We start from the raw sequence: 16,868 nt of genomic DNA, 5'->3' as shown, positions 1-16,868 counted from the left end.
TATTATTATTATTGAATTTTTTTAAATAATTGTTTTTATTACTATTTTATTATTATGATGATTATTATTATTATTATTATTGTTATTATTATTATTATTATTATTATTATTATTATTATTATTATTATTATTATTATTATTATTATTATTATTACATGAAGTCTGCGCATGTTGTGTCAGATGTGCCCTATAATTAAACTTGATTTAATCGTTTCATCTCTACTCTATGTCGCTTCAACTTACTGGGCTGCCCTCCGGCAAGTCACGTGACTGTGTGGCTTTAACGCAACTCTCCCTCCAAACGGCTCTGCTCTCTTCATCTTGGCACAGCACACCCTGCTGGTTTTGGAGCAGGAGGGGAGATATCTTTTCTGTCATCACCGCAATCTCAGAAAAAGGTGATCAACGTTACTTATCAAACGATGGGGAACAGAGACGACGAGTATGACTTCCTGTTCAAAAGTGAGTGGAACCCAAACTGCTAGTAGATAGTCTGGTTTTGGTGTTAATTAGCGAGGAAACGTGAGGTTAGCATGCATGCTAACCGTGTTACACCGTCAGTGGTCAGCGTTAATATCAGCTGATGGTTAGCGGCTAAGCTAACTGTAAGCTAGCCAAACGGCGCGTGTCGGTGCTTTAAAGGTGTGGTTATTTAGATGTTATCAGATGTCCTCACCTGTACAACTACACCTTTAAAGCACCGACAGTGGCGTAGTTACTGAAATCTAAGATCAGGTGCATTAATGCGAAAGGAAACAAGGAGTTCCCTTTGTGGTGGACCAGAGGAAACTCACTTCAAATGAAAAGGAAGCTCTTGTTGTGGCTTTGGTTTTAAATTAGACACCGTTAGCTGCTTCAGGTGTGTATTTACCAAACTCCTCTTTGTTTGAAGGCCAAGGGCTTATTTACACTCCAAGTAATTATAATGTTCACCTGACTGAGTCACAATTTACACCTTGGAGTTTAGCTTCCTGATAACATGTGTTGACCTCCTTTTTGTGTAAACAAATGTATAAAATCTATTAACATGAAACACGTTATGCGTTCAATTATAAGACATCTCTGGATTAGAAGATATGGCATGTCATAAAATACTAAAACTAATAGTAATACAAAAAATAAAACCAGAATCTGCATAGACAAATACAAACTAAATAGATAGTTAAATCAGAACGGTGCACTCGGAAGAGTGCAGATCTCCGTCCTCAGCTGTGTTATCTTTAAGGGCCTCTACCGCCGGGGGGGGGGGGGGCCAGTAAAAAGTAGTTATTGAAGGGGTCAGCAGGCAGTTACTGGCAGTATAAAACCATAAAAAGGTGGTTCGAAAAAGTACGAGTCACCGTAACCACTGGAGGTCCTTGAGCATGCAGCCATAACTGTCAACCCCAAAATATTATGGAGTTTGCCGCCGCAGAATGCCAGATTAGCTGTGGACATACAGAGCGAGGCTCACACACACGCACACACACACACACACGCGCGCATGCGAGCGACTGATTGCACGATTCTTTCTGGTTTTCAGACCTTTTCAGACCTCAGTAACTGAAGTGGCATTTGTCTGAATAGGAAATGGCTTGTTGTGTTATGTTGAAGCACTCTGTCCACAACAACGTCACACGATGCCGCTTAACTGAGTGAAACTGGTCGAATGTGTTGGAAGAAGCTGCTCTAAGACTGATTCACAAGCAAGCTTTAGTAACGTTAAGTCCTGCAGTTAACAGGAGAGCGAGTGGTTTACATGTGCAAGTATACGCCAAATCATAGGCCGAAGGTTAGACGTAGGGATTTTAATACTTAAGGAGTTCACTTTATCACATCTATCTAGTAAGTATAGTATGAAAGTACAGGAGAACAAGAGGCCCGGGCCAGTGTGGCAGCTGATTAGATAAACTGATGACTGGAACAGAGGCCTTGAGAAACTGTGGAGTCAGATTTCCCAAAGAGCAGGAAGGGCAAAGTGTGAGAGTGATTTCTCCGCACAGAAAGGAAAGCAGTAAAACCAGGTCAGCACTTTCTCTTTGCCTGCAATTGGCTGAATGATAACCTGACAGTAGCGCCGTCCTTTAATGATAGCTGTTTAGTGCATTTTGTGTAACTGTCATCATCGATGTCTGTAATTATCCGGTGGCACATTAGTCTGTTTGTGCATCGTCATTTATAAATCAAGGTTTATTGTTTGAGGTTAAACTGGGTGGCGTAAAATGTCGTCAAACCTGTCAAACACCTTTCTTCTTCTTCTTCATCAGCTGCCACTACTTACCGTAAATGAAGACCAAAATAAGTCGTTGTTGTTGTGGGGTTTGTGTGCCGCTCTCTGTTGTCTGTACTCCGCCAAAGATTGTTTATGAGGCGAGAGAAGCTTCACTCCGTAACACCACCGTACAACTGAGTGTGGACCGAGTGGTTCTGTAGTCCCAACAGCTCCAACTGAGTGATGCATCTTCTATCTCGCAGATCATGTGATGAGGCTTTAGTCTCTGTCATATCCATAGTTAAATCTTTCATTTTGTAGTTTTGCCTAAATAGAGACCTGCTGGTTAGCTACTGCAGTGCACCGCAGGAGCTTCAATTCGTGCAGGTTCATGAGGCGCGTCAGTTATCGAGCCTTTCCTCGTACCGTTACCCCGATGAGAGTTTCAATTTGTTTTGTTTCCAGGTGAAAAACACTCCTTCCATATTATTTTACAGTTTGTCAAATTACTGCAGGGCTGCTGTTTCAATGTCTTTGTACCTTTTTTGTTTCCAGTCGTGCTAATCGGAGACTCCGGAGTGGGGAAGAGTAACCTGCTGTCCCGTTTCACAAGAAATGAGTTCAACCTGGAGAGCAAGAGCACCATCGGGGTGGAGTTCGCCACCCGCAGCATCCAGGTGGACGGCAAGACGATCAAGGCTCAAATTTGGGACACAGCTGGACAAGAACGCTACAGAGCAATCACCTCAGCGTGAGTTATTTTCTCTCTGTGTATATTAATGCAAGTCTTCCCCTGGAATAAAGATGGTATAGTTACTGTATTCTCTGTTTTATGCTCTCACCAGGTATTACCGGGGGGCAGTTGGAGCTCTCCTGGTTTACGACATCGCCAAGCACCTGACGTACGAGAACATTGAGCGCTGGCTGAAGGAGCTGAGGGACCACGCCGACAACAACATCGTCATCATGCAGGTCGGGAACAAGAGCGACCTCCGCCACCTCAGGGCCGTGCCCACCGACGAGGCTCGAGCCTTCGCAGGTAAACCACCGAGCGCTGTGCTGATGAAGTAAGAACATCCGCTCTCGTAGTCTGTGAAATACTCAATATTTATCTTTCTTCTCTTCCCACATTAGAAAAGAACAGTATCTCATTTATTGAGACGTCAGCGTTGGACTCCACGAATGTAGAAGAGGCGTTCAAGAACATTTTAACAGGTAGGAAAAGCAAGACTCGCTGCTGTAGCTCATGAGACGTAACTCTTAAGATCTCATCATTTTGATCAAAATGGAATATAGGATAAAATATTTGGTCCAATGATGCTACAAAGTGGTGGTCGTTGATGGTCATCATCAACAATGAAAGGCAACAAAAATACAGCAATTTATTGAGCAACGTACTGAACATGGTTGCCAGGCAAACGTACAGTGGAAAGCATGGTTAACATTTGGGCTGAGATCATGATTATTTAGTGATTGTTTTAAATTCAAAAGCCAGATCCCTCTAAGCACACCAGGTCTGAAAGCGTTAAACAGACCACTTGGTCTTAACGTTCCCGGTTGTGTTTCAAGATCTCTCTCAGGAATTTCTGTCTCCTTTCTTTTTTTAATCTTCTTCCCCTCTCAGTCTGTTTGCACCTTTTATTCACACCTATTCCATCCAGTAAATAAACAACCAAATCTGACATTTTACAACAATAATAACAATTTGCTGCAGTTATAAAGCTGTGTTTATCCATTTTATGTGACTTTTTATGACATTTTATATAACATTTTTTAAATGAATTTTTATGCCACATGATTTTAATTTTTTTATAGTGTAGTATGTCGAAAAAAATCACAGTATAGCATGTCGGAAAAAAGTTATAGTATAGTATGTCGAAAAAATCATAGTATAGCATGTCGAAAAAATCATAGTGTAGTATGCCGAAAAAAAATCATAGTGTAGTATGCCGAAAAAAAATCATAGTATAGCATGTCGAAAAAAATCATAGTATATATTGTGTCGAAAAAATCATACTATAGGATGCCGAAAAAAAATCACCGTATAGTATGTCGAAAAAATCATCGTATAGTATGTCGAAAAAAGTCATAGTATAGCATGTCGAAAAAAGTCATAATATAGTATGTCGAAAAAAGTCATCGTATAGTATGTCGAAAAAATCATAGTATAGCATGTCGAAAAAATCATAGTATAGTATGTCGAAAAAATCATAGTATAGCATGTCGGAAAAGTCATAGTATAGTATGTCGAAAAAATTATAGTGTAGTATGTCGAAAAAAATCACAGTATAGCGTGTCGAAAAAAAGTTGTAGTATAGTATGTCGAAAGAATCATAGTATAGCATGTCGAAAAAAAGTTATAGTATAGTATGTCGAAAAAATCACAGTATAGCATGTCGAAAAGAAGTTATAGTATAGTATGTCGAAAAAATCATAGTATAGCATGTCGAAAAAAATCACAGTATATATTGTGTCGAAAAAATCATACTATAGGATGTCGAAAAAAATAATAGTATAGTATGTCGAAAAAAGTCATAATATAGTATGTCGAAAAAATCATCGTATAGCATGTCGAAAAAAGTCATAGTATAGTATGTCGAAAAAATCATAGTATAGCATGTCGAAAAAATCATAGTGTAGTATGCCGAAAAAAAATCATAGTGTAGTATGCCGAAAAAAAATCATAGTATATATTGTGTCGAAAAAATCATACTATAGGATGTCGAAAAAAAGAATAGTATAGTATGTCGAAAAAAGTCATAATATCGCATGCCGAAAAAAAATCACCGTATAGTATGTCGAAAAAATCATCGTATAGTATGTCGAAAAAAGTCATAGTATAGCATGTCGAAAAAAGTTACAGTATAGTATGTCGAAAAAAGTCATAATATAGTATGTCGAAAAAAGTCATCGTATAGTATGTCGAAAAAATCATAGTATAGCATGTCGAAAAAATCATAGTATAGTATGTCGAAAAAATCATAGTATAGCATGTCGGAAAAATCATAGTGTAGTATGCCGAAAAAAATCATAGTATAGCATGTCGAAAAAAATCATAGTATATATTGTGTCGAAAAAATCATACTATAGGATGTCGAAAAAAATAATAGTATAGTATGTCGAAAAAAGTCATAATATAGTATGTCGAAAAAATCATCGTATAGCATGTCGAAAAAAGTCATAGTATAGTATGTCGAAAAAATCATATAGTATGTCGAAAAAATCATAGTGTAGTATGTCGAAAAAAATCACAGTATAGCATGTCGAAAAAATCATAGTGTAGTATGCTGAAAAAAATCATTGTATAGCATGTCGAAAAAAATCATAGTATATATTGTGTCGAAAAAATCATACTATAGGATGTCGAAAAAATCATCGTATAGTATGTCGAAAAAAGTCATAGTATAGCATGTCGAAAAAAGTCATCGTATAGTATGTCGAAAAAATCATAGTATAGCATGTCGAAAAAATCATAGTATAGTATGTCGAAAAAATCATAGTATAGCATGTCGGAAAAGTCATAGTATAGTATGTCGAAAAAATTATAGTGTAGTATGTCGAAAAAAATCACAGTATAGCGTGTCGAAAAAAAGTTGTAGTATAGTATGTCGAAAGAATCATAGTATAGCATGTCGAAAAAAAGTTATAGTATAGTATGTCGAACAAATCACAGTATAGCATGTCGAAAAGAAGTTATAGTATAGTATGTCGAAAAAATCATAGTATAGCATGTCGAAAAAATCATAGTGTAGTATGCCGAAAAAAATCATAGTATAGCATGTCGAAAAAAATCATAGTATATATTGTGTCGAAAAAATCATACTATAGGATGTCGAAAACAATAATAGTATAGTATGTCGAAAAAAGTCATAATATAGTATGTCGAAAAAATCATCGTATAGCATGTCGAAAAAAGGCATAGTATAGTATGTCGAAAAAATCATAGTATAGCATGTCGAAAAAATCATAGTGTAGTATGCCGAAAAAAATCATAGTGTAGTATGCCGAAAAAAAATCATAGTATAATATGTCGAAAAAAAGAATAGTATATATTGTGTCGAAAAAATCATACTATAGGATGTCGAAAAAAAGAATAGTATAGTATGTCGAAAAAAGTCATAATATCGCATGCCGAAAAAAAATCACCGTATAGTATGTCGAAAAAATCATCGTATAGTATGTCGAAAAAAGTCATAGTATAGCATGTCGAAAAAAGTTACAGTATATAGTATGTCGAAAAAAGTCATAATATAGTATGTCGAAAAAAGTCATCGTATAGTATGTCGAAAAAATCATAGTATAGCATGTCGAAAAAATCATAGTATAGCATGTCGGAAAAGTCATAGTATAGTATGTCGAAAAAATTATAGTGTAGTATGTCGAAAAAAATCAAAGTATAGCATGTCGAAAAAAAGTTATAGTATGTCGAAAAAATCATAGTATAGCATGTCGAAAAAATCATAGTATAGCATGTCGAAAAAATCATAGTGTAGTATGCCGAAAAAATCATAGTATAGCATGTCGAAAAAAATCATAGTATATATTGTGTCGAAAAAATCATACTATAGGATGTCGAAAAAATCATACTATAGGATGTCGAAAAAAATAATAGTATAGTATGTCGAAAAAATCATCATATAGTATGTCGAAAAAATCATAGTGTAGTATGTCGAAAAAAATCACAGTATAGCATGTCGAAAAAATCATAGTATAGTATGTCGAAAAAATAATAGTATGTCGAAAAAAGGCATAATATCGCATGCCGAAAAAAAATCATCGTATAGTATGTCGAAAAAATAATAGTATGTCGAAAAAAGGCATAATATCGCATGCCGAAAAAAAATCATCGTATAGTATGTCGAAAAAAGTCATAGTATAGTATGTCGAAAAAAGTCATAGTATAGTATGTCGAAAAAAGTCATAATATAGTATGTCGAAAAAATCATCGTATAGCATGTCGAAAAAATCATAGTATAGCATGTTGAAAAAGTCACAGTATAGCATGTCGAAAAAGTCACAGTATAGCATGTCGAAAAAATCATGGAATAGTATGTCGAAAAAAGTCATAGTATAGCATGTCGAAAAAATCATAGTGTAGTATGCCGAAAAAATCATAGTGTAGTATGCTGAAAAAAATCATTGTATGGCATGTCGAAAAAAATCATAGTATATATTGTGTCGAAAAAATCATACTATAGGATGTCGAAAAAAATCATAGTATAGTGTGTCGAAAAAATAATAGTATAGTATGTCCAAAAAAGTCATAATATCGCATGCCGAAAAAAAATCATCGTATAGTATGTCGAAAAAATCATCGTATAGTATGTCGAAAAAAGTCATAGTATAGCATGTCGAAAAAATCATAGTGTAGGACGTTTTTTTATTTACACATTTTAAAGGTTTATGTGTATTTTCTAAACATTCTATTGCTGCTGTCTTGGCTAGATTCATTTACCTGGTTAGATAATAACAACAATTTGCTGCAGTTATAAAGCTGTGTGTTTATCCATTTTATATGTGACTTTTTATGACATTGATATGGGATTTGTATGACTTTTTTAAATGAATTTTTATGCCACATGATTTTCATTTTTACACCTTTTTACAGCTGACGTCATCACAAATATGCGTGAGCATGTTGGCAACGGAAGTGATGTTTTGCCCCCAGCCGTCCCGACGGGTTAGCAAGCTTTAAATATTAAATTAAAACTATTAGCAGCATCTAAATGTCTGGTTTCTGCATGCTCAGTTATCAGTCGATAATCCAACAGCAGACTCGAGTTCTACTGAATTCTGAGACAGGATCGCGATCGTTTCAGAGCAACAGGTGTTTCAGTTGAATGAGTGACCGTGCTAGATTGAGACTTCCTGCCGAATGCGCCCGTAGTTGCTCGTAGTACAATAAATACAACCTGAGCCGTCTTGAAATGAATGTAGACGGTCCCGGAGTTCAAGTCTTTGTTTTCCTACATCATATGTTTCGGTGGTTAATGCTCTTGCATAGCTTGACAACTCTTGCACTCCGCCGTACTTCTGTTGCCAAACTGCGTGCACACTGGCGTGGGACTGCAACGTTTTTATTTTCCTACAGCTGAGCATGTGCCCAGCAGTGCCTCAGCTCACAGGTTAAAGTATTTATGAAGAGTTTAAAGAAATCCAGAGCGTCACTGTGTTTTTCATGACTTTCCCTCTGCAGAAATCTACCGCATCGTGTCGCAGAAGCAGATAGCGGACCGATCTGCTCACGATGAGTCTCCGGGCAACAACGTGGTGGACATAAGTGTCCCCCCGACCACTGACGGACAGAAAGGCAACAAGCTCCAGTGCTGCCAGAGCCTGTGACGCTCACCGCCACGACCCCCGACCTCCACCTATCCACCTCGACATCACATCACCTGTGCACTTTCTGTTCCTGTTGCTCCTAGAATTCTGTTTTCTACAGAACCTTTGAACTCACTCGTGCTCTTCTCTTGTTTTGCCATGAATTAAAACGTTAAGAAGCCTTTATGTCACTCGGTCCGTGGAGTCACTGCAGGAACGGGGCCGTCGTCTCTGTCTGAATGAAGCCTGAGAAACTAAGTTTGATTGAACTGAAACTCTGTGGTGTACAGGAAGGTTGTGAAAACATTTCAATGGTCACCACTAGATGGTGCTGTGTAAATAAACTACAGGCAGTTACTCCAGCCTGGTGAAGCAGTGTTGTGCGTTTTACAGCGTGGTTCCTCCAACTTCATTCTGTCATCAGATAAGTTATCATGCCAAAAATGTCCTCTTTAGGTATTTATTGGAGAATATTTGGCTTAAGCTGTCATTGTTTTACTTTACATTTAAAAACTGTATAAATTTCCAATAAAATTCTTGACAAAAGTAAACTGTTGATTTGATTTTCTTACTGAAAAGAAATGAATACTACATTAAGTTACTTGTTAATTATCAACTACCCAATATAGTATTTGTGTCTCACTACAACCTGAAGCTTCAAATGTTATTTTCAAACTTTGTCATAAAAAGTACAAAAAAGTCCAGTATAGTAAATCATATGAAGTCATGTTCTAAAACTTTATTGCAATCGCCACATACATGGAATTCGATCTCTGCATTTAAGCGATCCGAAGCAGGTTTAGAGCGGTGGGTTGGAGCTGCTCGAGGTTCAGTGTCTTGCTCATGGACACTTGGACACGCAGACAGGAGAAGCTGATCAACCGCAGCTTTGTGATTAAAAAACAACCCGTATGTCATAAATGTTATAAAAGTCAAAGTATAGAATGTCGGAAATAATCATAAAAAAGTCTGTTTTAGAAATAAGTACAATATCTGCCTCTGAGATGTATTGAAGTAAATAGTAAAAAGTACAATATGTACTTAAAGTAAAGTATCTCAAAATTGTACTTAAATACAGAACTTGACGAAATGTAAAAGACAAATTAAGTTTAAAGTTTCTTTGTTTTTATTCTGTTGAGGATTTGTTCACGTTGTTCCGGCTCTAAAAGAGTCTGCAGAGAGGACGACTGTATGAAATACAAATAACACGACACTAAACGTTTCTCAGGGTCACAGCAGCTGAATATTTTATTATTGATTTTGTTGATTCATTTTCTACATTCAAATCTGTGTGTTGGAGTAGAAATACATTTACAGACAAATAGAAAAAACCCATCGATCATAATGTGAAGAATCAATGTTTACACCGTAAATCACCAATAATACAGATTTGTTACATTAAATGAAAGCGTCTCTCTGTAGAATATCAAGTGTTTGTTCTACTCAGTGTGATTGACAGGAGAGATGATCAGAGGAGCAGAGTTTTTACCACCATCATTATTACATGGATTAAAGTATGGGTAGAGTTTCTCAGTGAAGCAGCAGCCAGTAAAGGAGTAGATAAGAGCTGCAGACTCAACGTCATAGAAGGAGACCAGACCCTCCTCATAATCCACAAACACCCCCACCTTCTGAGGCCGAGACTTCAGAGAGAGAAGGACTGAAGGGTCAGCAAGAGCTATGTACACATTCTCATTCATCAACATTATCGTCCAGTTACCATTCTGAGGAGTCAGTGTGATGGTTCCCTTTCTGTTGATCGACTCTCTGGCCACTCCTAACTCCCAGTGAGTCTTCCCTTTAACCTGAACCTCGTAGTAAAACCTTCCTGAAGAGAAACTCTGCTTTGCTAAAACAATAACACAAGTATCAAATCTCTCTGGATTGTCTGGGAGATTCTTCTTTACATCACCATGTTTAACTTGTTTTCCATCATCAGACAGGATGAGTTTGGGATTTGCTGTATCAGCATCAAGTGTCACATCCACTGCAGACTGCTGGACCCTCTTCAGCTCGGCCTCAGTGAGCAGCTTCTTCATCTGTTTACTGAGCGTCTCCTCCAGCTGATTCACAGCTCTCTTCACAGTCCCCTCATGTGAAGGTGGACTGACTCGGACTCCTGTCCAGTCCTTGGTGGGTGGAGCAGTGTTCAGGGTCCTGAAGCTCTGGAGGAGGTGGAGGTGGTCTTCAGAGCAGGAGAGCTGCTCCACCTCAGTGCTTCTCTTCTTCAGCTCAGAGATTTCCTGTTCCAGCTCTTTGATGAAGCCTTCAGCCTGTTTCTCTGTCTTTCTCTGCTTCTCTTTGATGGTGTCGATGAGCTCGGCCTGGCTTCTCTCAACAGACTCCTTCAGAGCGGTGAAGACCTGAACACCTTCTGCTATCTCTCTGTCTGCATCTTCCTCACTGAGCTCCACTGAGTGTTTCATCTCCTGAATCTTCACTCGTCTCTTCTGGATCATCTGCTGGATTTCAGTCTCAGTCTTCCCCAGCTCTGCTTTCTTTCCTTCATATTCTTCTTCCAGAGGAACAACATCATGTGTCTTGTGGTCTGAATAAGTGCAGAGCATGCAGACACACATCTGGTCGGTCTTACAGAACAGGTCCAGCTGTTTATCGTGCTTCGTACACATCCTGTCTTCCAGGTTCTCCACAGGGTCGATCAGCTGATGTCTTTTCAGACGTGACATTGTCAGATGAGGCTCCAGGTGAGTCTCACAGTAGGAGACCAGACACACCAGGCAGGACTTCAGGGCCTTCAGTTTGGTTCCAGTGCAGACGTCACAGGGAACTTCTCCTGGTTTGGCGGCTTGTTGCTCTGAGCTGCTGCTGCTGGCTTTCTGTTGAGCCGACTGTCTGAACTGAGCAGCCATCTCAGAGATGAACGTGTTGACCTGCAGCTCAGGTCTGGTGTAGAAAAGCTTTTTACAGTTGGGACACTGACACTGGACATTAACGGTCCAGTGTTGAGTGATGCAGGCTTTACAGAAGTTGTGTCCACATGGTATGGCGACTGGATCAGTGAACACATCCAGACAGATGGAGCACAGAAACTGATCTTCAGTCAGCAGACAGCTGGCAGCAGACATATCTACACTCTGAAGACAAGTGTGAAAAAACAAAAACTGTTATTACATCTTTAGCAGCAGCAACAGCGTGTCAGGTATTGTTTTCACACTGTGGGTCTCTGTGTGTGTGCCATCATCGTAAACCTACTGTAGAGGAACCACCACAGAAGAGGGTTTGAGTACTTTAGAAAGGTGATCACTAAATATAATTTAAAAACACAGAGTGATCCGCCATCACTGTCACATCACATGTTCAATAATAATACTGCTACCCTGCTGCTCATATATTGTTGTTAGAGTGAATTTATATAATTTACAAGGAGCCTAAACATTTTTAATTCCACTTTTATATTGAACATACTATTTACTGTGACATGTTTGGACCTCAGTTTGAGTTTGAGTTGAACTTCCTGTCTGAGTCGAGCTGAAGTGTTTGAGTTGAAACACAGTAAATATTATCAGCTGAACTTCCTCACAAAGACAGACAGCAGGAACTACAGAGACAGAGACGTTTAGAGGAAAGGCTTTGAAGTTCAAGGATATTTACCAAAGTACACAACAGTTATGTAACTTATAAAACATCAACGTTGTTCCTCTATACTCAATAAATACATCCACACATTAAATCAGATGCTGTTCTGTGTTTGGACAATCCAAAGGGAGTAGCAGCTAGGCTAGTTAGCTTCTAGCAGGCCTAGCTTATCTGCTGCTACTTCGTTCTTTGGTGTGGATCCTGGTTTGAACTTACTTTTGACCAGATATTGAGTTTCTCTGTAGAACAGTGTACTCACCAGAGTTAGTCAGAGACTCTGTTGTTGAGAAGAAGCTGCTGGATTCAGTTGAATGTTTCTTTAGAGAGAAACAGAGAGACTTGTCTCGACCGCAGCTCTGCTGTCGCTCAGACTAACTTTCACTTTCACTTCAGGAGAAGTGACTCAGCAGCTCTCCTCGTTCACAGTTGCTGCTCCTCTCAGTGAAGCTCTGTGAACGAGCTTTTACTGCCTCTTTGAGGAACACCCGATATTCAAACATGAGTTTGACTTTTTCCTTTTTCCCTTTTCCTTGTTTTTGTGTGTGTTTTAAACGTTAAATCTGAAATACTGTATGTTTTTTTATTTGCACACTTTAAAGGTTTATGTGTATTTTTTAAACATTATATTGCTGCTGTCTTGGCGAGATTAAATCTCGATATTTACCTGGTTAAATAAAGGTAAAAATCACACGATAGTATGTCGAAAAAAATCATAGTATAGTATGTCGAAAAAATCATAGTATAGCATATCGAAAAAGTCATAGTATAGCATGTCGAAAAAGTCACAGTATAGCATGTCGAAAAAATCATGGAATAGCATGTCGAAAAAATCATGTAATAGTATGTCGAAAAAAATCATAGTATAGTATGCCGAAAAAATCATAGTGTAGTATGCCGAAAAAAATCATAGTATAGCATGTCGAAAAAAATCATAGTATATATTGTGTCGAAAAAATCATACTATAGGATGTCGAAAAAAATCATAGTATAGTGTGTCGAAAAAATAATAGTATAGTATGTCGAAAAAATAATAGTATGTCGAAAAAAGTCATAATATCGCATGCCGAAAAAAAATCATCGTATAGTATGTCGAAAAAAGTCATAGTATAGCATGTCGAAAAAAGTTACAGTATAGTATGTCGAAAAAAGTCATAATATAGTATGTCGAAAAAATCATCGTATAGCATGTCGAACAAATCATAGTATAGCATGTTGAAAAAGTCACTGTATAGCATGTCGAAAAAGTCACAGTATAGCATGTCGAAAAAATCATGGAATAGTATGTCGAAAAAAATCATAGTATAGCATGTCGAAAAAATCATAGTATAGCATGTCGAAAAAGTCACAGTATAGCATGTCGAAAAAATCATGGAATAGTATGTCGAAAAAAATCATCGTACAGTATGTCGAAAAAAGTCATAGTATAGCATGTCGAAAAAAGTTACAGTATAGTATGTCGAAAAAAGTCATAATATAGTATGTCGAAAAAAATCATCGTATAGCATGTCGAAAAAGTCACAGTATAGCATGTCGAAAAAATCATGGAATAGCATGTCGAAAAAATCATGTAATAGTATGCCGAAAAAATCATAGTGTAGTATGCCGAAAAAAATCATAGTATAGCATGTCGAAAAAAATCATAGTATATATTGTGTCGAAAAAATCATACTATAGGATGTCGAAAAAAATCATAGTATAGTGTGTCGAAAAAATAATAGTATAGTATGTCGAAAAAATAATAGTATGTCGAAAAAAGTCATAATATCGCATGCCGAAAAAAAATCATCGTATAGTATGTCGAAAAAAGTCATAGTATAGCATGTCGAAAAAAGTTACAGTATAGTATGTCGAAAAAAGTCATAATATAGTATGTCGAAAAAATCATCGTATAGCATGTCGAAAAAATCATAGTATAGCATGTTGAAAAAGTCACAGTATAGCATGTCGAAAAAGTCACCGTATAGCATGTCGAAAAAATCATGGAATAGTATGTCGAAAAAAATCATAGTATAGTATGCCGAAAAAATCATAGTGTAGTATGCCGAAAAAAATCATAGTATAGCATGTCGAAAAAAATCATAGTATATATTGTGTCGAAAAAATCATACTATAGGATGTCGAAAAAAATCATAGTATAGCATGTCGAAAAAAGTCAAAATATAGCATGTCGAAAAAAATCATAGTATAGTATGCCGAAAAAATCATAGTGTAGTATGCCGAAAAAATCATAGTGTAGTATGCTGAAAAAAATCATTGTATAGCATGTCGAAAAAAATCATAGTATATATTGTGTCGAAAAAATCATACTATAGGATGTCGAAAAAAATCATAGTATAGTGTGTCGAAAAAATAATAGTATAGTATGTCCAAAAAAGTCATAATATCGCATGCCGAAAAAAAATCATTGTATAGTATGTCGAAAAAATCATCGTATAGTATGTCGAAAAAAGTCATAGTATAGCATGTCGAAAAAAGTTACAGTATAGCATGTCGAAAAAAGTCTAAATATAGCATGTCGAAAAAAATCATAGTATAGTATGTCGAAAAAATCATCATATAGTATGTCGAAAAAATCATAGTGTAGTATGTCGAAAAAATCACAGTATAGCATGTCGAAAAAATCATAGTGTAGTATGCTGAAAAAAATCATTGTATAGCATGTCGAAAAAAATCATAGTATATATTGTGTCGAAAAAATCATACTATAGGATGTCGAAAAAAATCATAGTATAGTGTGTCGAAAAAATCATAGTGTAGTATGCCGAAAAAAATCATTGTATAGCATGTCGAAAAAAATCATAGTATATATTGTGTCGAAAAAATCATACTATAGGATGTCGAAAAAAATCATAGTATAGTGTGTCGAAAAAATAATAGTATAGTATGTCGAAAAAAGTCATAGTATAGCATGTCGAAAAAATCATAGTGTAGGATGTTGAAATACTGTACGTTTTTTTATTTACACATTTTAAAGGTTTATGTGTATTTTTTAAACATTCTATTGCTGCTGTCTTGGCTAGATTCATTTACCTGGTTAGATAATAACAACAATTTGCTGCAGTTATAAAGCTGTGTGTTTATCCATTTTATATGTGACTTTTTATGACATTGATATGGGATTTGTATGACTTTTTTAAATGAATTTTTATGCCACATGATTTTCATTTTTACACCTTTTTACAGCTGACGTCATCACAAATATGCGTGAGCATGTTGGCAACGGAAGTGATGCTTTGCCCCCAGCCATCCCGACGGGTTAGCAAGCTTTAAACATTAAATTAAAACTATTAGCAGCATCTAAATGTCTGGTTTCTGCATGCTCAGTTATCAGTCGATAATCCAACAGCAGACTCGAGTTCTACTGAATTCTGAGACAGGATCGCGATCGTTTCAGAGCAACAGGTGTTTCAGTTGAATGAGTGACCGTGCTAGATTGAGACTTCCTGCTGAATGCGCCCGTAGTTGCTCGTAGTACAATAAATACAACCTGAGCCGTCTTGAAATGAATGTAGACGGTCCCGGAGTTCAAGTCTTTGTTTTCCTACATCATATGTTTCGGTGGTTAATGCTCTTGCATAGCTTGACAACTCTTGCACTCCGCCGTACTTCTGTTGCCAAACTGCGTGCACACTGGCGTGGGACTGCAACGTTTTTATTTTCCTACAGCTGAGCATGTGCCCAGCAGTGCCTCAGCTCACAGGTTAAAGTATTTATGAAGAGTTTGAAGAAATCCAGAGCGTCACTGTGTTTTTCATGACTTTCCCTCTGCAGAAATCTACCGCATCGTGTCGCAGAAGCAGATAGCGGACCGATCTGCTCACGATGAGTCTCCGGGCAACAACGTGGTGGACATAAGTGTCCCCCCGACCACTGACGGACAGAAAGGCAACAAACTCCAGTGCTGCCAGAGCCTGTGACGCTCACCGCCACGACCCCCGACCTCCACCTATCCACCTCGACATCACATCACCTGTGCACTTTCTGTTCCTGTTGCTCCTAGAATTCTGTTTTCTACAGAACCTTTGAACTCACTCGTGCTCTTCTCTTGTTTTGCCATGAATTAAAACGTTAAGAAGCCTTTATGTCACTCGGTCCGTGGAGTCACTGCAGGAACGGGGCCGTCGTCTCTGTCTGAATGAAGCCTGAGAAACTAAGTTTGATTGAACTGAAACTCTGTGGTGTACAGGAAGGTTGTGAAAACATTTCAATGGTCACCACTAGATGGTGCTGTGTAAATAAACTACAGGCAGTTACTCCAGCCTGGTGAAGCAGTGTTGTGCGTTTTACAGCGTGGTTCCTCCAACTTCATTCTGTCATCAGATAAGTTATCATGCCAAAAATGTCCTCTTTAGGTATTTATTGGAGAATATTTGGCTTAAGCTGTCATTGTTTTACTTTACATTTAAAAACTGTATAAATTTCCAATAAAATGCTTGACAAAAGTAAACTGTTGATTTGATTTTCTTATTGAAAAGAAATGAATACTACATTAAGTTACTTGTTAATTATCAACTACCCAATATAGTATTTGTGTCTCACTACAACCTGAAGCTTCAAATGTTATTTTCAAACTTTGTCATAAAAAGTACAAAAAAGTCCAGTATAGTAAATCATATGAAGTCATATTCTAAAACTTAATTGCAATCGCCACATACATGGAATTCGATCTCTGCATTTAAGCGATCTGAAGCAGGTTTAGAGCGGTGGGTTGTGGAGCTGCTTGAGGTTCAGTGTCTTGCTCATGGACACTTGGACACGC

At 37.3% G+C, this 16,868-nt stretch overlaps 2 protein-coding genes across 3 annotated transcripts; one reads left to right on the top strand and one right to left on the bottom strand.

The window, feature by feature from the left end:
- The first annotated feature begins 326 nt into the window (after window positions 1-326).
- LOC306776464 (ras-related protein Rab-11B-like) lies at window positions 327-9,029 on the top strand. Its single transcript, XM_079267169.1, has 5 exons — window positions 327-462; window positions 2,747-2,942; window positions 3,037-3,230; window positions 3,326-3,406; window positions 8,388-9,029. Exons 1-5 carry the CDS (start codon window positions 423-425, stop codon window positions 8,531-8,533), a joined length of 657 nt encoding a protein of 218 aa, XP_079123295.1. The 5' UTR covers window positions 327-422; the 3' UTR covers window positions 8,534-9,029.
- A 719-nt stretch (window positions 9,030-9,748) lies between these two features.
- LOC306776689 (E3 ubiquitin-protein ligase TRIM21-like) lies at window positions 9,749-16,545 on the bottom strand. Of its 2 annotated transcripts, none has more exons than XM_079267475.1 (2): window positions 16,080-16,545; window positions 9,749-11,607 (listed from the first exon to the last, which is right to left on the bottom strand). In XM_079267475.1, exons 1-2 carry the CDS (start codon window positions 16,164-16,166, stop codon window positions 9,952-9,954), a joined length of 1,743 nt encoding a protein of 580 aa, XP_079123601.1. In that variant the 5' UTR covers window positions 16,167-16,545; the 3' UTR covers window positions 9,749-9,951. The 2 variants fall into 2 exon arrangements, with proteins under 2 accessions (XP_079123601.1, XP_079123602.1); XM_079267476.1 differs by lacking the exon at window positions 16,080-16,545 and adding an exon at window positions 12,369-12,473.
- Between the last annotated feature and the right edge of the window lie 323 nt (window positions 16,546-16,868).

The sequence above is a fragment of the Melanostigma gelatinosum genome (assembly GCF_949748355.1).
Source record: "Melanostigma gelatinosum genome assembly, chromosome: 4".
NCBI classification, from domain to species: Eukaryota; Metazoa; Chordata; class Actinopteri; order Perciformes; family Zoarcidae; genus Melanostigma; species Melanostigma gelatinosum.
The sequence above is the reverse complement of the archived record's forward strand: the minus strand, read 5'-3'. Positions and strand labels throughout refer to the sequence as shown.